Raw genomic sequence first — 12,411 nt, forward strand, 5'->3', positions numbered from 1 at the left:
CTGTGACTTCTTCCTAGAAAGACTTGCCTCCTCCATACTCTTTCCTCTTCCAAACCATCTGTCACGTGACCACATCTTTCTGAAGCACAGCTCTGGTCACATCCCTCTTCTACTCTGAAACCTCCTGTGGCTCGCCGTTGCTTTTGGCATCAAGTCTGTAGTCTGACTTTGTGCTTCACGTGGTGCTGTAACTCAGGGCTCCTGGGCTTGACGCAGGGTCCTCAGGTCTGGCTGATACCCCAGCAGGAGTTTCCATAGCTCCCTGTGACCTCTTTGGGCCGGGAGGAAATGAGATGTGGCTCATGCTGAAGCAGAATGTCTTTGAGGAACAGGAGCCTTACAGTGATTCCTTGGCTCTGGCTTGGAAGCATGGAATGTGAGAACTAAAAGGCAGCTCGGAAAGCCCTCCTGTCGACTGATGAAGAAACGGGGGCCTAGGGAGAGAAGTCAGAGTTCAGTTTCTTGAAAAGCATAGAACCTAATAGCGAGGTCTTCTTTTAAGTGGGATTTCTATCACCAGTTAAGTTGTAAAGCTTCTTTAGGGCTCCACCAGTTTCTACCCAACTAATCAGGCTCCTTCCCTGGTTTTCTCACTCATGGATTTTCTGCTTCACCCAAGGACTGCCTTCCCCTCCCCCATACAGAAATTGCATATCTTTTTCTCTCCTTTCCCAGGTCCTCTTTTCATGAAAACCTTCCCTGATTTGTTCCACTCACTCCAGCTTCCTTTTATGACTTAGGATTTCAATCTTCCCAGTTCATTTTCTTATTTATAGTTGTTTCCTATGCATCATATGTGGGATGGTTTTTTCCTCTTATCGCCCTGACCCAGCTGTTAGCGCCATGGCGGGCCCACCTCCGGCTCTCTTGCATCCCTCACCTGGGTCCTGGAACAGGGTGCACGCTGCCAGAGGCAGGGGCAGGGCACTAAGCTGCTTCACAGAGGCCGGTCATCAGTCAGGTTCCAGAGGGCAGAGCCACTGTCTGCCCTACCCTTGTTTTCTCTCCCCTCACACGTACCAGATAAATAAAGGCATTGTACTTAAGATAGTGGATTTTTAAATGTATATATGTTAACTCTTTCTTTGAATTATCAAAGTAATTCTTATTCGTTACAAAAGTTTAAACAATTCAGAAAAACACAAAGTAAAAATCCTCCCCTTTCCTTTAATTCTACTTCCCAGAAATAACCATTGTTAATAGTTATTCTATAATAATTGTATTATTTACCACATGCCAGGTGCTGTTGTAAGCACTTCTGTTTTCTCATTTTATCATCCTTAACACCTTCTGAGGTTTATCCCTATTATCCCTATTTTATAGATTAGGAAACTGAGGAGGATAGTGATTTTTTTAAAAACCCTATTCAGCATTCTTTGAAGGGCTGTTCTGTAGAACAGGGGTCAGGTTTGTTTTGCGTTGCTCCAGAATACCACACAAATACCAAGGGTGGGGGTTAGAAGGCAGCTAGTTTCTGTTGAATACGGCGAAGCACTTTCTGGTGAATCGCTTAATCCATCAGCGGGAGAGGCCGCCCTTGAGTGGAGTCAGTGAACCTATTTCACCAGCAGTGTTTAAGTCCCTGCTGGCTGCCGTCTGTCAGGGATGCTGAAGAGGAGGTCCTCACCAGCAGGAGCGTCGCCAAGGTGACCCCCCGGGTTCTTTCCATTCTGGCTCCTTCTCTGATGAGTAATAAGGTCAGGCAACCAAGCGAACCTGGGTCTCCTGCTTTATGGCTAGAGCAGCCTTGTGAAGGAGGAAAGGCACCTAGAGCATCACTATGGGATGTTAAAAGAGCCCTCCCATGTGCGGGGCTGAGTCAGTTAACCATGTGGTGTCGCTGTGAGATGGTGGAATCAAACACCGACTGTCCTTTAGACAGTCAGATGCCAGTTTGGCCCCTCTCTGTCTGTCTTTCCCAGGGGGAGGGGGTGAAAAGAAATGGAAACTGCCTTTTTGGCTCATGTGACTTTTTCGGGGTCCGATCCCCTAGGTTGTGCCCCCCGGGGCCAATGACACTTCCTGTTTCAGAGCAGGTACATAATCACTTCAGGAGGTACGAGGTTGAATACCTACAGTTTGCCTTTCGTTGGATGAACAACCTGCTTATGCGGGAGCTCCCCCTGCGCTGCACCATCCGCTTGTGGGACACGTACCAGGTACGCAGAGAGCCCCCGCCCGCTCCACGCCAGGCTGGCCCTAAGCACCCAGCCCCCTGCCTGGTGCGGAGTATGGCTGCCCAGAAGTTCCCCCACCTCCCTCCTACCTCTGTGTTTGCCTCGGCCTCAGGGCTGGCCCTCTGCAAAATCTTTTAGGCCTCTGTTTCCCCAGCCGTGAAAGGGGTGCTGTGCTGCTCTCCCACCTTGCAGAGGGTTGGAACTGAGAGGGCTAGAGCCTGCTCCTCAGAAGGGCTTGATCTAACTCTGCTTTTTCCCTTCCCAGTCTGAACCAGAAGGGTTCTCCCACTTTCATCTCTACGTGTGTGCAGCCTTCTTGATCAAGTGGAGGAAAGAGATCTTGGATGAGGAGGACTTTCAGGTGAGTGGCCAGGAGCTCAGCCTGGGCTGCAGATGAGCATCCAAGAGTTATCCCGTTAGTGGGGCTGCACAGGTAGAAGGTTTCTCAGCAGGTACCCGGTTGAGAAGGAAAGAGGAGAACAGAGGATCCGAAGAGTTTACCCCTTCTGGTTGACAGGAAGTCACTGGGGCCCAGAGTTCTTCAGTGTGAAGGGTCTTAGTGGCAGAAAGGCTGCAGAGCAACTGGGCAGGCCTAAGAGAGCTTTCATCTGTTTATTGACAAGCATTTGTTGAATGCCTGCCATGTGCTAGGCACTGTTGAAGGTGTAGGATATATGTGATGATAAAACTGCCATGTGCTAGGCACTCTTGAAGGCGTAGGATATATGGGAAGATAAAACAGACAGAGATCTCTGTTCTCATAGAGCTTATGTACTAGTTGGGGACAGACTTACAGTAAACAAAAGCATTATAAATTAAAAATGTTAGAAGATGCTAAGGAATTTTTTTTTTTAAAGTAGAGCAGGAAAAAGGATTATTAGGTGCTAGGGAAGGGACAGCTGGCAATTTCAAATAAAGTAGTCAGGGTAGGCTCACTGAGAAGGTGACATTTGAGTAAAGGCTTGGAGAAGGTGAGAGCATGAGCCATGTGCACAGCTGGGGAAGAATGTCCAGGCAAAGGGAAGCCCAGGGCAAGGGCTTAAAGCGGCAGCATGCCTGGGCTGTGTAAGAAATCATGATAGGGGCCAGTGTGGCCTGGAGCAGAGTGGTCTCGGGGAATAGTAGGAAGAGATGAGGCCAGAGAAGTCACGATGGACCCAGATCACTGAGGACTTTGTAGCTACCGTAAGTGGATTTTACTCTGAGTGGAAGGAGAGCCATAAGAGGATCTTGAGCAGAGGAGGGACATGATCTGACTTATGTTTTCAAAGGATCACTGGTTTCTGTGTAGACTGTATGTGTGGGCAAGGGTGGAGGCAGGGAGACCGCCCAGGAGGCTATCGGAGTCCCCCAGGTCAGACATGAGGGTGGCTTGGACCAGGATGGTGGCAGTGGAGGTGTGACAACTGGCCAGATCTCGGATATATCTTGTACGGAAAGCCAACAGGATTTCCTAATGAATGGGGTGTAGAGTGTGACCGAAAGAGGTGAGTCAGGCAGACCATAGTGTATGAGAAGGCTATAGGAGGAGCAGGTTTACAGAGGAAGATCGGGAGATCAGTTTGGGGCATGTCGAATTTTAAATGCCATTAGACATCCAAATGGAGAAGTAGAGCAGACAAAATAAATCTTAGGAGTCTGGAGTTTGAAAGAGAGAGGTCGGGACTTGACATATATGTTTAGGAGCCTTTGGCTAGATGGCACTTAAAGCCAGGACACTGGGTGAGATCTCTAAGGAAGCGAGTGTGGACAGAGGAGAGAGGAGGACCAGGCTTGAACCCCGGCACACTCATATACAGAGGCTGGGGGAAAATGTGGAACAGAGCAGAGGAGGTAGAGGGGATGACTAGTGAGAGTGCTGTGTCCTGGAAGCCTTGGGTGGGGACATGGAGAAGACTGAAGGGTGTGTGTCAGGTGGCGGATGCCAGGCAGCCACTCCAGGAAGGGGGAATGGGGAAATGGGCACTGAGAAGACAGTTTTCCAGACTTTCTGATCCACAGACAGAAAGGCCTGGAGGTGGTTCATGGTTGTTATCTCTGGGGCAGCAGTGGGCTTATGTTTTTCTACCCTGTGTCTTTCTGAACTGAGAGGTTTTTTTGTTTTTGTTAAATGGGCATGTATTTCTTTTAAAAGCAGGGGCGGAAAAGCCAGAGAAGACTGAGTGTTTCTCTAAGTTCTAACTAAGAATGTAGGTGTTCTCACTAGTGGCAGCATTTCCATGTGATCCCCAAGCGATACGACTCTGTAATAGTGTTAGGTGCCTAAAGAACAGAAACCTGTTCTCTAGATAGTTGGAAAGACAGGCCCCAACTTGCCCACGTAAGGACTTTGGAAGGAAGAGGAAAGGGTCGACTGCAGTGAGTGGATGCTCGCTATGGTGCCGAGCCCGCAGGCAGCTGACGAAGAGCCACGGCTTCTGCCAACGAGCAGCATATGCGACATCCCAGGATAAATGAGCACAAGGGGCTGGAGTGGCTGTGTGCCATGTGAGCTATCAATTTTGATAATGTGATTGAGGTGGAGAAGGATATCAAGAGCATGAAGTCTAATTTAGTTATCAGGAGCCAGGCTCGGAGGGCCTTGTCATATGTGATAAAGGTACTTCTCAGATTAGCTCAGGGAGGTGGGGGTGATGCCTGGAATGGCTTTTGCAGTTCACAGTATTGACAGCATAGGACAATAGTCTATATGACTTTAAAACTATGTTAGACATAGAGATGTTCTTCTGTACTGGCTAGCATATTCCATTATCTGATGGATTTGGGGTCTTTCTGCAGTTACCCAAAGAATAGCAATGGGGCTTTTTATCCACTGCTGTGTGAACACCTCAGTTAGTCCTACTCATGGAGGAGTCTCACCTCTTTCTTTTAGATGAAACAGAATAGGCGACTAAACTGGATAGTCTGCAAAGTTCCTCCCACCCCCACAGTCTTATAATTCTTTGAATAATAAAAGAAAAAATGTGCCTGACTGTGTTAGGAAAGACAGGCGGTGTCCGTTAGGGGACAGACGTGTGGCCCAGGTGTGAGGAACAAGGGCACCAGCATGTGGTGTGAGATTGTGAGATAGCAGCCGTGACTGCGGCGGGGCGAGGGGACCGCATGGCCTGACTGCTAGCGGGCCACCTCTGATTAAATCCCTGCCAGGGAAGCTCTGTCAGCGCACAGGCGTCCCCGAGAGCAAGGAGGCCTCGCCTCGGGGGGAAGTTTTAGGCCTAGAAGCTGCATGACTCCAAGAAAAACCAGGTGAAGTAGCTGCAGAAATAAACATTAGATTGTGGCGGGTTCAGCAGGCCAGGCATTTGTGCCCCTTAAATTAAGAGCAGGAAAGAAGAGCCAGCTGTGAGGGGAGCCAGTGGAGCGGGATCAGGGGCAGGCAGCACCTTCCTTCTAAAGTTGGGCACCGTGCAGAGTAGCGCACAGTGCGGTGGTTAAGCCGCAGGCTCTGGAGCCAGGCTGCCTGAGGGCAAGTCTTGGCTCTGCTACTTTTCAAGGTGTGCAGCCTCCAGCAGGTAGCTAGGCTCTCTGTGCCTCAGTTTTCTTACCTGTAAAATGGTGATGAGAGTACCTACCTCCTAGGGCTGTTATGAGGATTATACAACTTAACACATGTGAAGCAGTTAGAACGCTGTACTTTGCATGTAGGCCTCAAAACAGTGAGCTGGTTGTCATTCACACTCCTCCTCCTCGCTGTGTACTCGTGAGTCTGGCAAGCAGTGAAGTAGACAGAGCTTTAGGAACCCAAGTCTCTGATTAAGCGGTTTTTAACTTCCCTGAGCAAATTATGCCAGGCTAATCCTGGGTGAAAGTGCCGAGCCAGGTGAACAAACGGGGCTGGAGAGCAGGTGTCTGAGGGTGCAGGGGTAGAGGGCAATGCCCAGCTATGGCAAAAGCCCCCAGAAGCAAGGGCACCTGCTTCTCCCTGCCAGGCAGTTGTCTGGGGTCACACTGCCTGGACGAATGAACCAAAAACTAATGGCCGGAGGATCACATTAAGAGGTTTCCTTCCTGAGACCTCTGGGCACGGGAACCTGAGGCCCATCCATGCACAGGTACTGGTCCTCTGGGGCCCGTGGGCTGCTGGAAATGAGAGCTTCCAGCAGAGCTGGGCCAGCACTCTTTCGTGGTAGAGGGAGCCCCTCAGCCTGGGCTGGTGTAATAGGATAATGATGATAATGTTAGGTTGAATGATATGAAATTGTTCACAGGTTAGAACAGTCAAATGTAGGCAATTTCATAAGGTTCAATCTAATAATAGTTAATTCTCAGCATTTGTAATGTGCTGAGCACTATTCTAAATGCTTACCTGTGTTAATTCGTTTAACCCTTGCAACAGTCTCACAAGGTAGACCGTAGTTACTGCCCCCGCTTTACGGATGGGGAAACTGAGTCACAGTGCAATTAAATAACTAGGCCAAGGTCACCCAGGGAGTAAGTGGTAGAAACCTGGAATCTGTGCTGTGTGTGTGGATTGTGCTTTGCTGCCTCTGCCGCCACCCCGCTCCAAGACTCGCCCCCCGGCCCCCCACTTCTGCCTTCTCATTGATGATTGCTAGCAGGCTTTCTTCTCACAATGTTAAGGTTTAACAAAAATCAGTGGTTTTCAAATTGAAAAAGGAGTCCTCCAAAGTCGTCCTTTTGATCTGCCACTATTCTGGCTCCCGGGTTTTTCTCCTTCCGCTGCCAGAAGGACCTGTGACCTCCTGGTTCCCTTTCATGCTCTCCCTCCCAGGGGGCTCGAAGCCACCCCCACGTCTCTGTGGGAAGGAGGGGCTCTAGCGTTCCCCACGGCTGATGCAGCCATGCAGGTTGCTGGAGCAGAGAGGGGCCTGGGCTCCCGGCCCTGCAAGAGCTGCCAGGTATCAGGGCCACTGCACACCAAGGGCCAAGGGTCAGACTCAGGCGCACCAGGGAGGAGGGAGTCCACTGACACTGGGTTTTAAAAGTGTTTCTCTCTCTCTCTCTTTAACTCTTTATTTTGAAATAATTTTACACTTACAAAATGTTGCAAAAGTAGTAGAGAGTTTCCATGTACCCCACCCATTTCCATTTAATGTTTATATCTTACACAACTGCTACAGTTAACCAACCAGGAAATTCATATTGATAAAATACTATTAATCTATAGACCTTATTTGAATTTTACCAGTTTTCCCATTAATGTCCTTTTTCTAGACCAGGATCCTAATCTTCGACAGTTCTTAAGTCTGTCTTTGTCTTCCATGACAATGAAAATTTTCAAGACTTTTGAAGAATACTGATTAGTTATTTGGCAGAATGTCCCTTAATTTAGGCTTGTCTCATGTTTTCTCATGATGAAATTGAGGATCATGCCTCGGAGAAGGCGTGAAGAAACCATAGAGGTGGTGTGTCCTCAGGACATCGTGTCATGAGGTCCTTGGTGTTGGCATGTCTTGTTACTGCTGCCCTTGATCACTTGGCTTAGGTGGATCTGCCAGGCTTCTCCACTGTAAAGTTACTCTTTCCTCCTTGGTAATTGATACATATTTTCTGGGGAGACTATGCAGTTGCACCGTTTCTCATTGTTCATTCACCCACTAATTTTAACATCCGTTAATGGTTCTTGCCTGTCACATTCATTACTGTGATGTTTGCCTAATGGCAATTTTCTATTTTCATCATTCCTTCTATGTTTATTCATTGGCATTCTCCTCTAAGGGAGAGCTGTTCCTTCTCTCCCGTTTATTTATTCAAGTGTTTATTTATATCTATGTACAATTCATGGGTATTTATTTTATAGGTTATCCAACACTGTCATTATTTATTTTACTGCTCAGATCGTCCCAGCTTTGGCCCTTGGGTGCACCTTCAGGTTGGCTCCTGTGTCTTCCTGGCCCCATCATTTTTGAAGCACGTCCTTACTTTGTGGCACCACAAGATGTTCTGGGCTGATCTTGTATATTCTTTGCCCCAAGCTTGGAATCAACCGTTTCTCCAAGGAGCCCTGGTTAAGCTAGTGTTTTTGGCCACTAAAAAGTATTTAAAGGTGTCATGATAACTTTGGAAATAAGGTTGTAGGAAAGCACTTATGTGAATTTCAAGAACAGGCAAAACCAGTTGATGGTTTAGGTCAGGTCAGTGGTTGCGGAGGAGTCTTGGCTGGGGAGGAACCTGAGTCTTCTGGGACACAGGAAGTGTGCTCCATCTTGATCTGGGTGGTGGTTCTGTATGTAAAAAGTCATCCAGCTGTACACTTAACTTGTGTAGTTATTATATGCATGTTATGCTGCATTTAAAAAGTTAAAAAACAAAAAAACGATGGGAGGGTGCATGATAGGAGAAGGGCACATGGTTCACTTTGTCATGAGGCCACTATTGAAAGGTTGGGAGGAAGATAAATGGACGGAAGAAAATGCAACAACACTAAAATCCACCTACAGATAGACAGTTGACCGTGTAAAAATTACGTCAAAATGGATAATGGATTCCTTTCTCACATGGGAAGGCTGAGGAGCAAATGAGCATACTTGAATTTTGATACCAAGTGAGGATCTTGTTTTTGGCAACTTGGAGGTTTACAGGAAAAAGAGTGACTGCTAGCATTCAGGGCTGACAAGTCATAGAACCAGGAGATGTGGGGGGGTGGCTGTGCAAGACGTTATGCAGCACTGAGTGTGCCTGGGGCATGAGCAGTGACGGGGGGGAACCTCCCCGGCTTAGGGGAAGCTTTAGTGGCACTTGGGTAGAGCAATGTCAGCCTTGGATGTGAGGACCCTAATGCAGCGGGGCCTCCACGTGCAGGTGTGCGCCCCCAAGGAAGGGCTTCTCTCTGCTAGCTGTGAGCCTGAAGAGGGCTGTATCTGCCCAGGGGGCCTGTGAAGGCCACTGCGGGTCCTAAAAGGAGGAGGTAAGCAAAGTGACTCTCTGAGGAACTAGGCTGAGCGTGTGAGAGCTGAGAGGCGTGCCATCCCCACTCTGATGTGGGGCCACACCAAGAGCAAATCCTTCTCAGCGCTTGCCCCTGGCCCGCACTTTGCCAGGTGCTAGCTCCTTGATGGAGAGGTAGAGGACCCTGCAGCTGTGGCCTCCACACAAACATCCCCTGAGTTTTCCTGGCAGAGGAACGGCCAGAGCATGGGCCCTGCAGGGGTAAGAGGCTGAGGTGTTGGGGGAGGGAAGCGGCAGGGAGAAGGCAGGGTAGCCGGAGTGTCCCGGGCTGAGGGAGAGGCCACCAGGACTGACTTTGGAGAAGACAGTGGGAAGGAGATGGGGCTTGATTCTAAAACAGGGCAATGTTGACCCCCTTCCTGTGTCACGTCAGCAGCCCCCACCCTAAAGCCTGGCCCGGTGATGTCTGGGCCTTGACTTGCACTGCTGGCTTTTTGGGGCTGGAAGGCGGAGGGAGGCCTTGTCCCATCCCACAAGGCCAGCTGAGTGACCTAGGGAGTCACGGGGGTTTACTACTCCATTGTTAAGTAACAAAATTGTAGCAATGAGAGTGGGCTTTCATCTCTGCCCTCTGGCCAAGGCTAAACCTGGAATGTTGAAAGAGGCTGGGAAAGCCACAGAATTAGGTCACTGGAAAATATGTTTTTATTTCTGACGTGAATGGCAGAGTACATCATTGATGCAGGTTGTGGGCGTCAGACTTTGGGAGAGACTTCCCAAAGCAGGCTAATGTCAAATCCAGGGCAGGATATCTGAGTGAGATTGTGAGTGAGAAAGCACGTGGCAGGCCCTCCGTGGGTCAGTGCACTGCCACATAGTTACAGCCAAAATAAAAGGAGTTGCTGGGAGGGAGAAGGGAAGCAGCGCAAAAAGTCGCAAGTTCAGTATGTGTTTAGAAGAGCATGAGCCTTGCCAAACTGTGGCACTCAGACAAACAACATACAGAAAATTTATATAGGTGCAGTGGTTCTGCGATGGCGGACAGCAGTGTAGTGGAGGTGGCCTCCTAGAGAATGCCGACCCCCCCATCTACGAGTGCTCCATTGATGACCCAGAGCGTCTACTGACACTAGAAGAATTGAATGTAGGAGAGCAAGTCCAGGTTCAAGTGAGCACTGAGAGCACAGTGGCCGAAGCTTCCACACCCACCCTTCCACACTGCAGTGTGGCCACCCTTATTGGCCTGTCCATCAAGGTCACCAAGGCCCATCAGGGTCAAGCTTCTGTGATCCCTTCCCAAGCGTTTCAAGATGAACATTACACCAGGGACCCATTCCTTAGAGCATGCAGTGAACAAGCAGCTTGCGAATAAGGAGTGGGTGGCAGCTGCCCTTGAGAACGCCCCTCTGCCAGAGGTTGTAAACGAGTGCCTGTTGGCCTGCTCCTGAGCCTGACTTTTAGTCTCCACCCCCACCCAGGGCACATGGGCTTGTTTTCTTGAATCACTGACAATGAGAGGTTAACATCTTAAATTTTATAATAAATCCTTAATTTATATTAAAAAACAAAAAAAAATTGTACAGAATAAAGTAACCCACAGGGAGCCTGAAAACTATTCGACTATAGCATAATGTATCTAGGAAAAGCATGTGCTCAAATCAGAAAGAACAGACGTCTGAGCAAATGCCTGGTCACCCTACAGTTTAAAAACTCATCTCAGGGAAAGCAGCACTTGTCAGAGTCCAGAAGAGTGTGGAACCCAACAAAGATGTCAGGGCAGGTGCCAGCAAGGCCTCAGATGGTGCAGAACTGAGTTCGGGGGGACTCTAAGGACTAATAATCAAAGTTCCTTTAAATCCGTACGAAGGAGCTGGCAAGGGAGTCGAGGGGACCAGCTTATGACTCTAAGCCAGAGGAGCAGCTGGTCTCAGAATCCTTTGCTTTCATCTTACGGAAGAAAGCCTTGGAGAGATTCCCACTCTGAAAGTGTCTTTTGTAGGACACAGGTCAGAGTTATTAAATGAAACAGTGCTAAACCTGTGGGATGTTCCTGGCCTAAATGACAAACTAAACGTAAATACGTCCCTTGAAGCAGACGGCAGCCACCCACCACCACTGCAGAAACTCGAGGGTGGGATTGGGGAACGGTGCCTAGACTTGGCCCCATCTTTACAGAGAGCCCCTGAATTGCCACTTTGAATCCTGCCCAGAGGAGGGGTTCAGAGGGAACCCCAGGAACTGAAGATCTTCCACCCAAAGCAAGCTGGTTTGAGAAAGGACTTGATTCCTAGATGCATAAACAAAACAAGCCATTGAGGGGGACTCGACAGGACTTTCTCTGAGAGGAAAGTTCCTAAATGTACTAGGCACCTTGACATCGGGGAAACCAGAGAGTAAGCTTGATTCTCAAAACGTTTGCATCCAAGGATATGTCTTTTGAAAGTTTCTATTGAGACCAGGGGCATTGTTTTGCTACCTCACTGATTCTCAAAACAGGAAGGATTTGTTTTAAAGTACTTATTTGACTAGGAAAGCATTTTTACACGCCTGAATACACTTTACATTTGCAAAGAGTGTTTCACTATTGTGAAGTGGTTTCTACACAATATCTGATCTAATAGCTTACATTTTGTGTAGCTTTTAAGTTCTTTTGCTGTTAATTATTACGTATCCTATCTTTGTTGTGCTTGGCCCTTTTCACTGAGTAAAATTAAGCAACTTGGGGCTGGCCCGGTGGCGCAGCGGTTAAATGCGCACGTTCCGCTTCTCGGTGGTCCGGGGTTTGCTGGTTCAGATCCCAGGTGCGGACATGGCACCACTTGGCAAGCCATGCTGTGGTAGGCGTCCCGCATATAAAGTGGAGGAAGATGGGCATGGATGTTAGCTCAGGGCTGGCCTTCCTCAGCAAAAAGAGGTGGATTGGCAGCAGTTAGCTCAGAGCTAATCTTCCTCAAAAAAAAAAAAGAAAATTAATCAACTCTTCCCACTTCCTTTGAAACAGCCTCTTCTATGACTTCTTTTCTTTCTGTTCCTTCCATATTATGCCCCATTTCTCTTCTCATGCCAAGGCAAGCAGTATGTAGCCTAGTGGTTGTGAGCACAAGCTCTAGAACCAGATGGCCTGGGTTCAGATCCCAGCCCAGCACAACTCTGTGATCCTGGGCAAGTTCCTTAACCTCTGTGACGTAATTTCCTCATCTGTAAATGGAGGTAATAATATGGATCTCATAAAGCTGATGTGACGACTGAACAAGTTAATGCAGAGTCCGTCTAAAGCATTCAGAGCGCGTGGTGTGTGGTCAGTGCTCAGTAAGTGGTAACCGCCATCAGAGGGGATCATCCGCGGAGCTCTCCCTCTTCCTCTCCGCTCTTCCATCCACTGGAC

At 48.6% G+C, this 12,411-nt stretch overlaps 1 protein-coding gene across 4 annotated transcripts in view; it reads left to right on the forward strand.

The window, feature by feature from the left end:
* The window catches only part of TBC1D22B (TBC1 domain family member 22B), a 66,747-nt gene that overhangs the window by 46,341 nt on the left and 7,995 nt on the right, over window positions 1-12,411 (forward strand). For all 4 annotated transcript variants that reach the window (XM_070584497.1, XM_070584496.1, XM_070584499.1 and 1 more), the window contains 2 exons: window positions 2,032-2,159; window positions 2,443-2,538. In XM_070584497.1, coding sequence (XP_070440598.1) covers window positions 2,032-2,159; window positions 2,443-2,538 — 224 coding nt within the window. The remainder of the gene's footprint in view (window positions 1-2,031; window positions 2,160-2,442; window positions 2,539-12,411) is intronic.

This window comes from Equus przewalskii, chromosome 19, assembly GCF_037783145.1.
Source record: "Equus przewalskii isolate Varuska chromosome 19, EquPr2, whole genome shotgun sequence".
NCBI classification, from domain to species: Eukaryota; Metazoa; Chordata; class Mammalia; order Perissodactyla; family Equidae; genus Equus; species Equus przewalskii.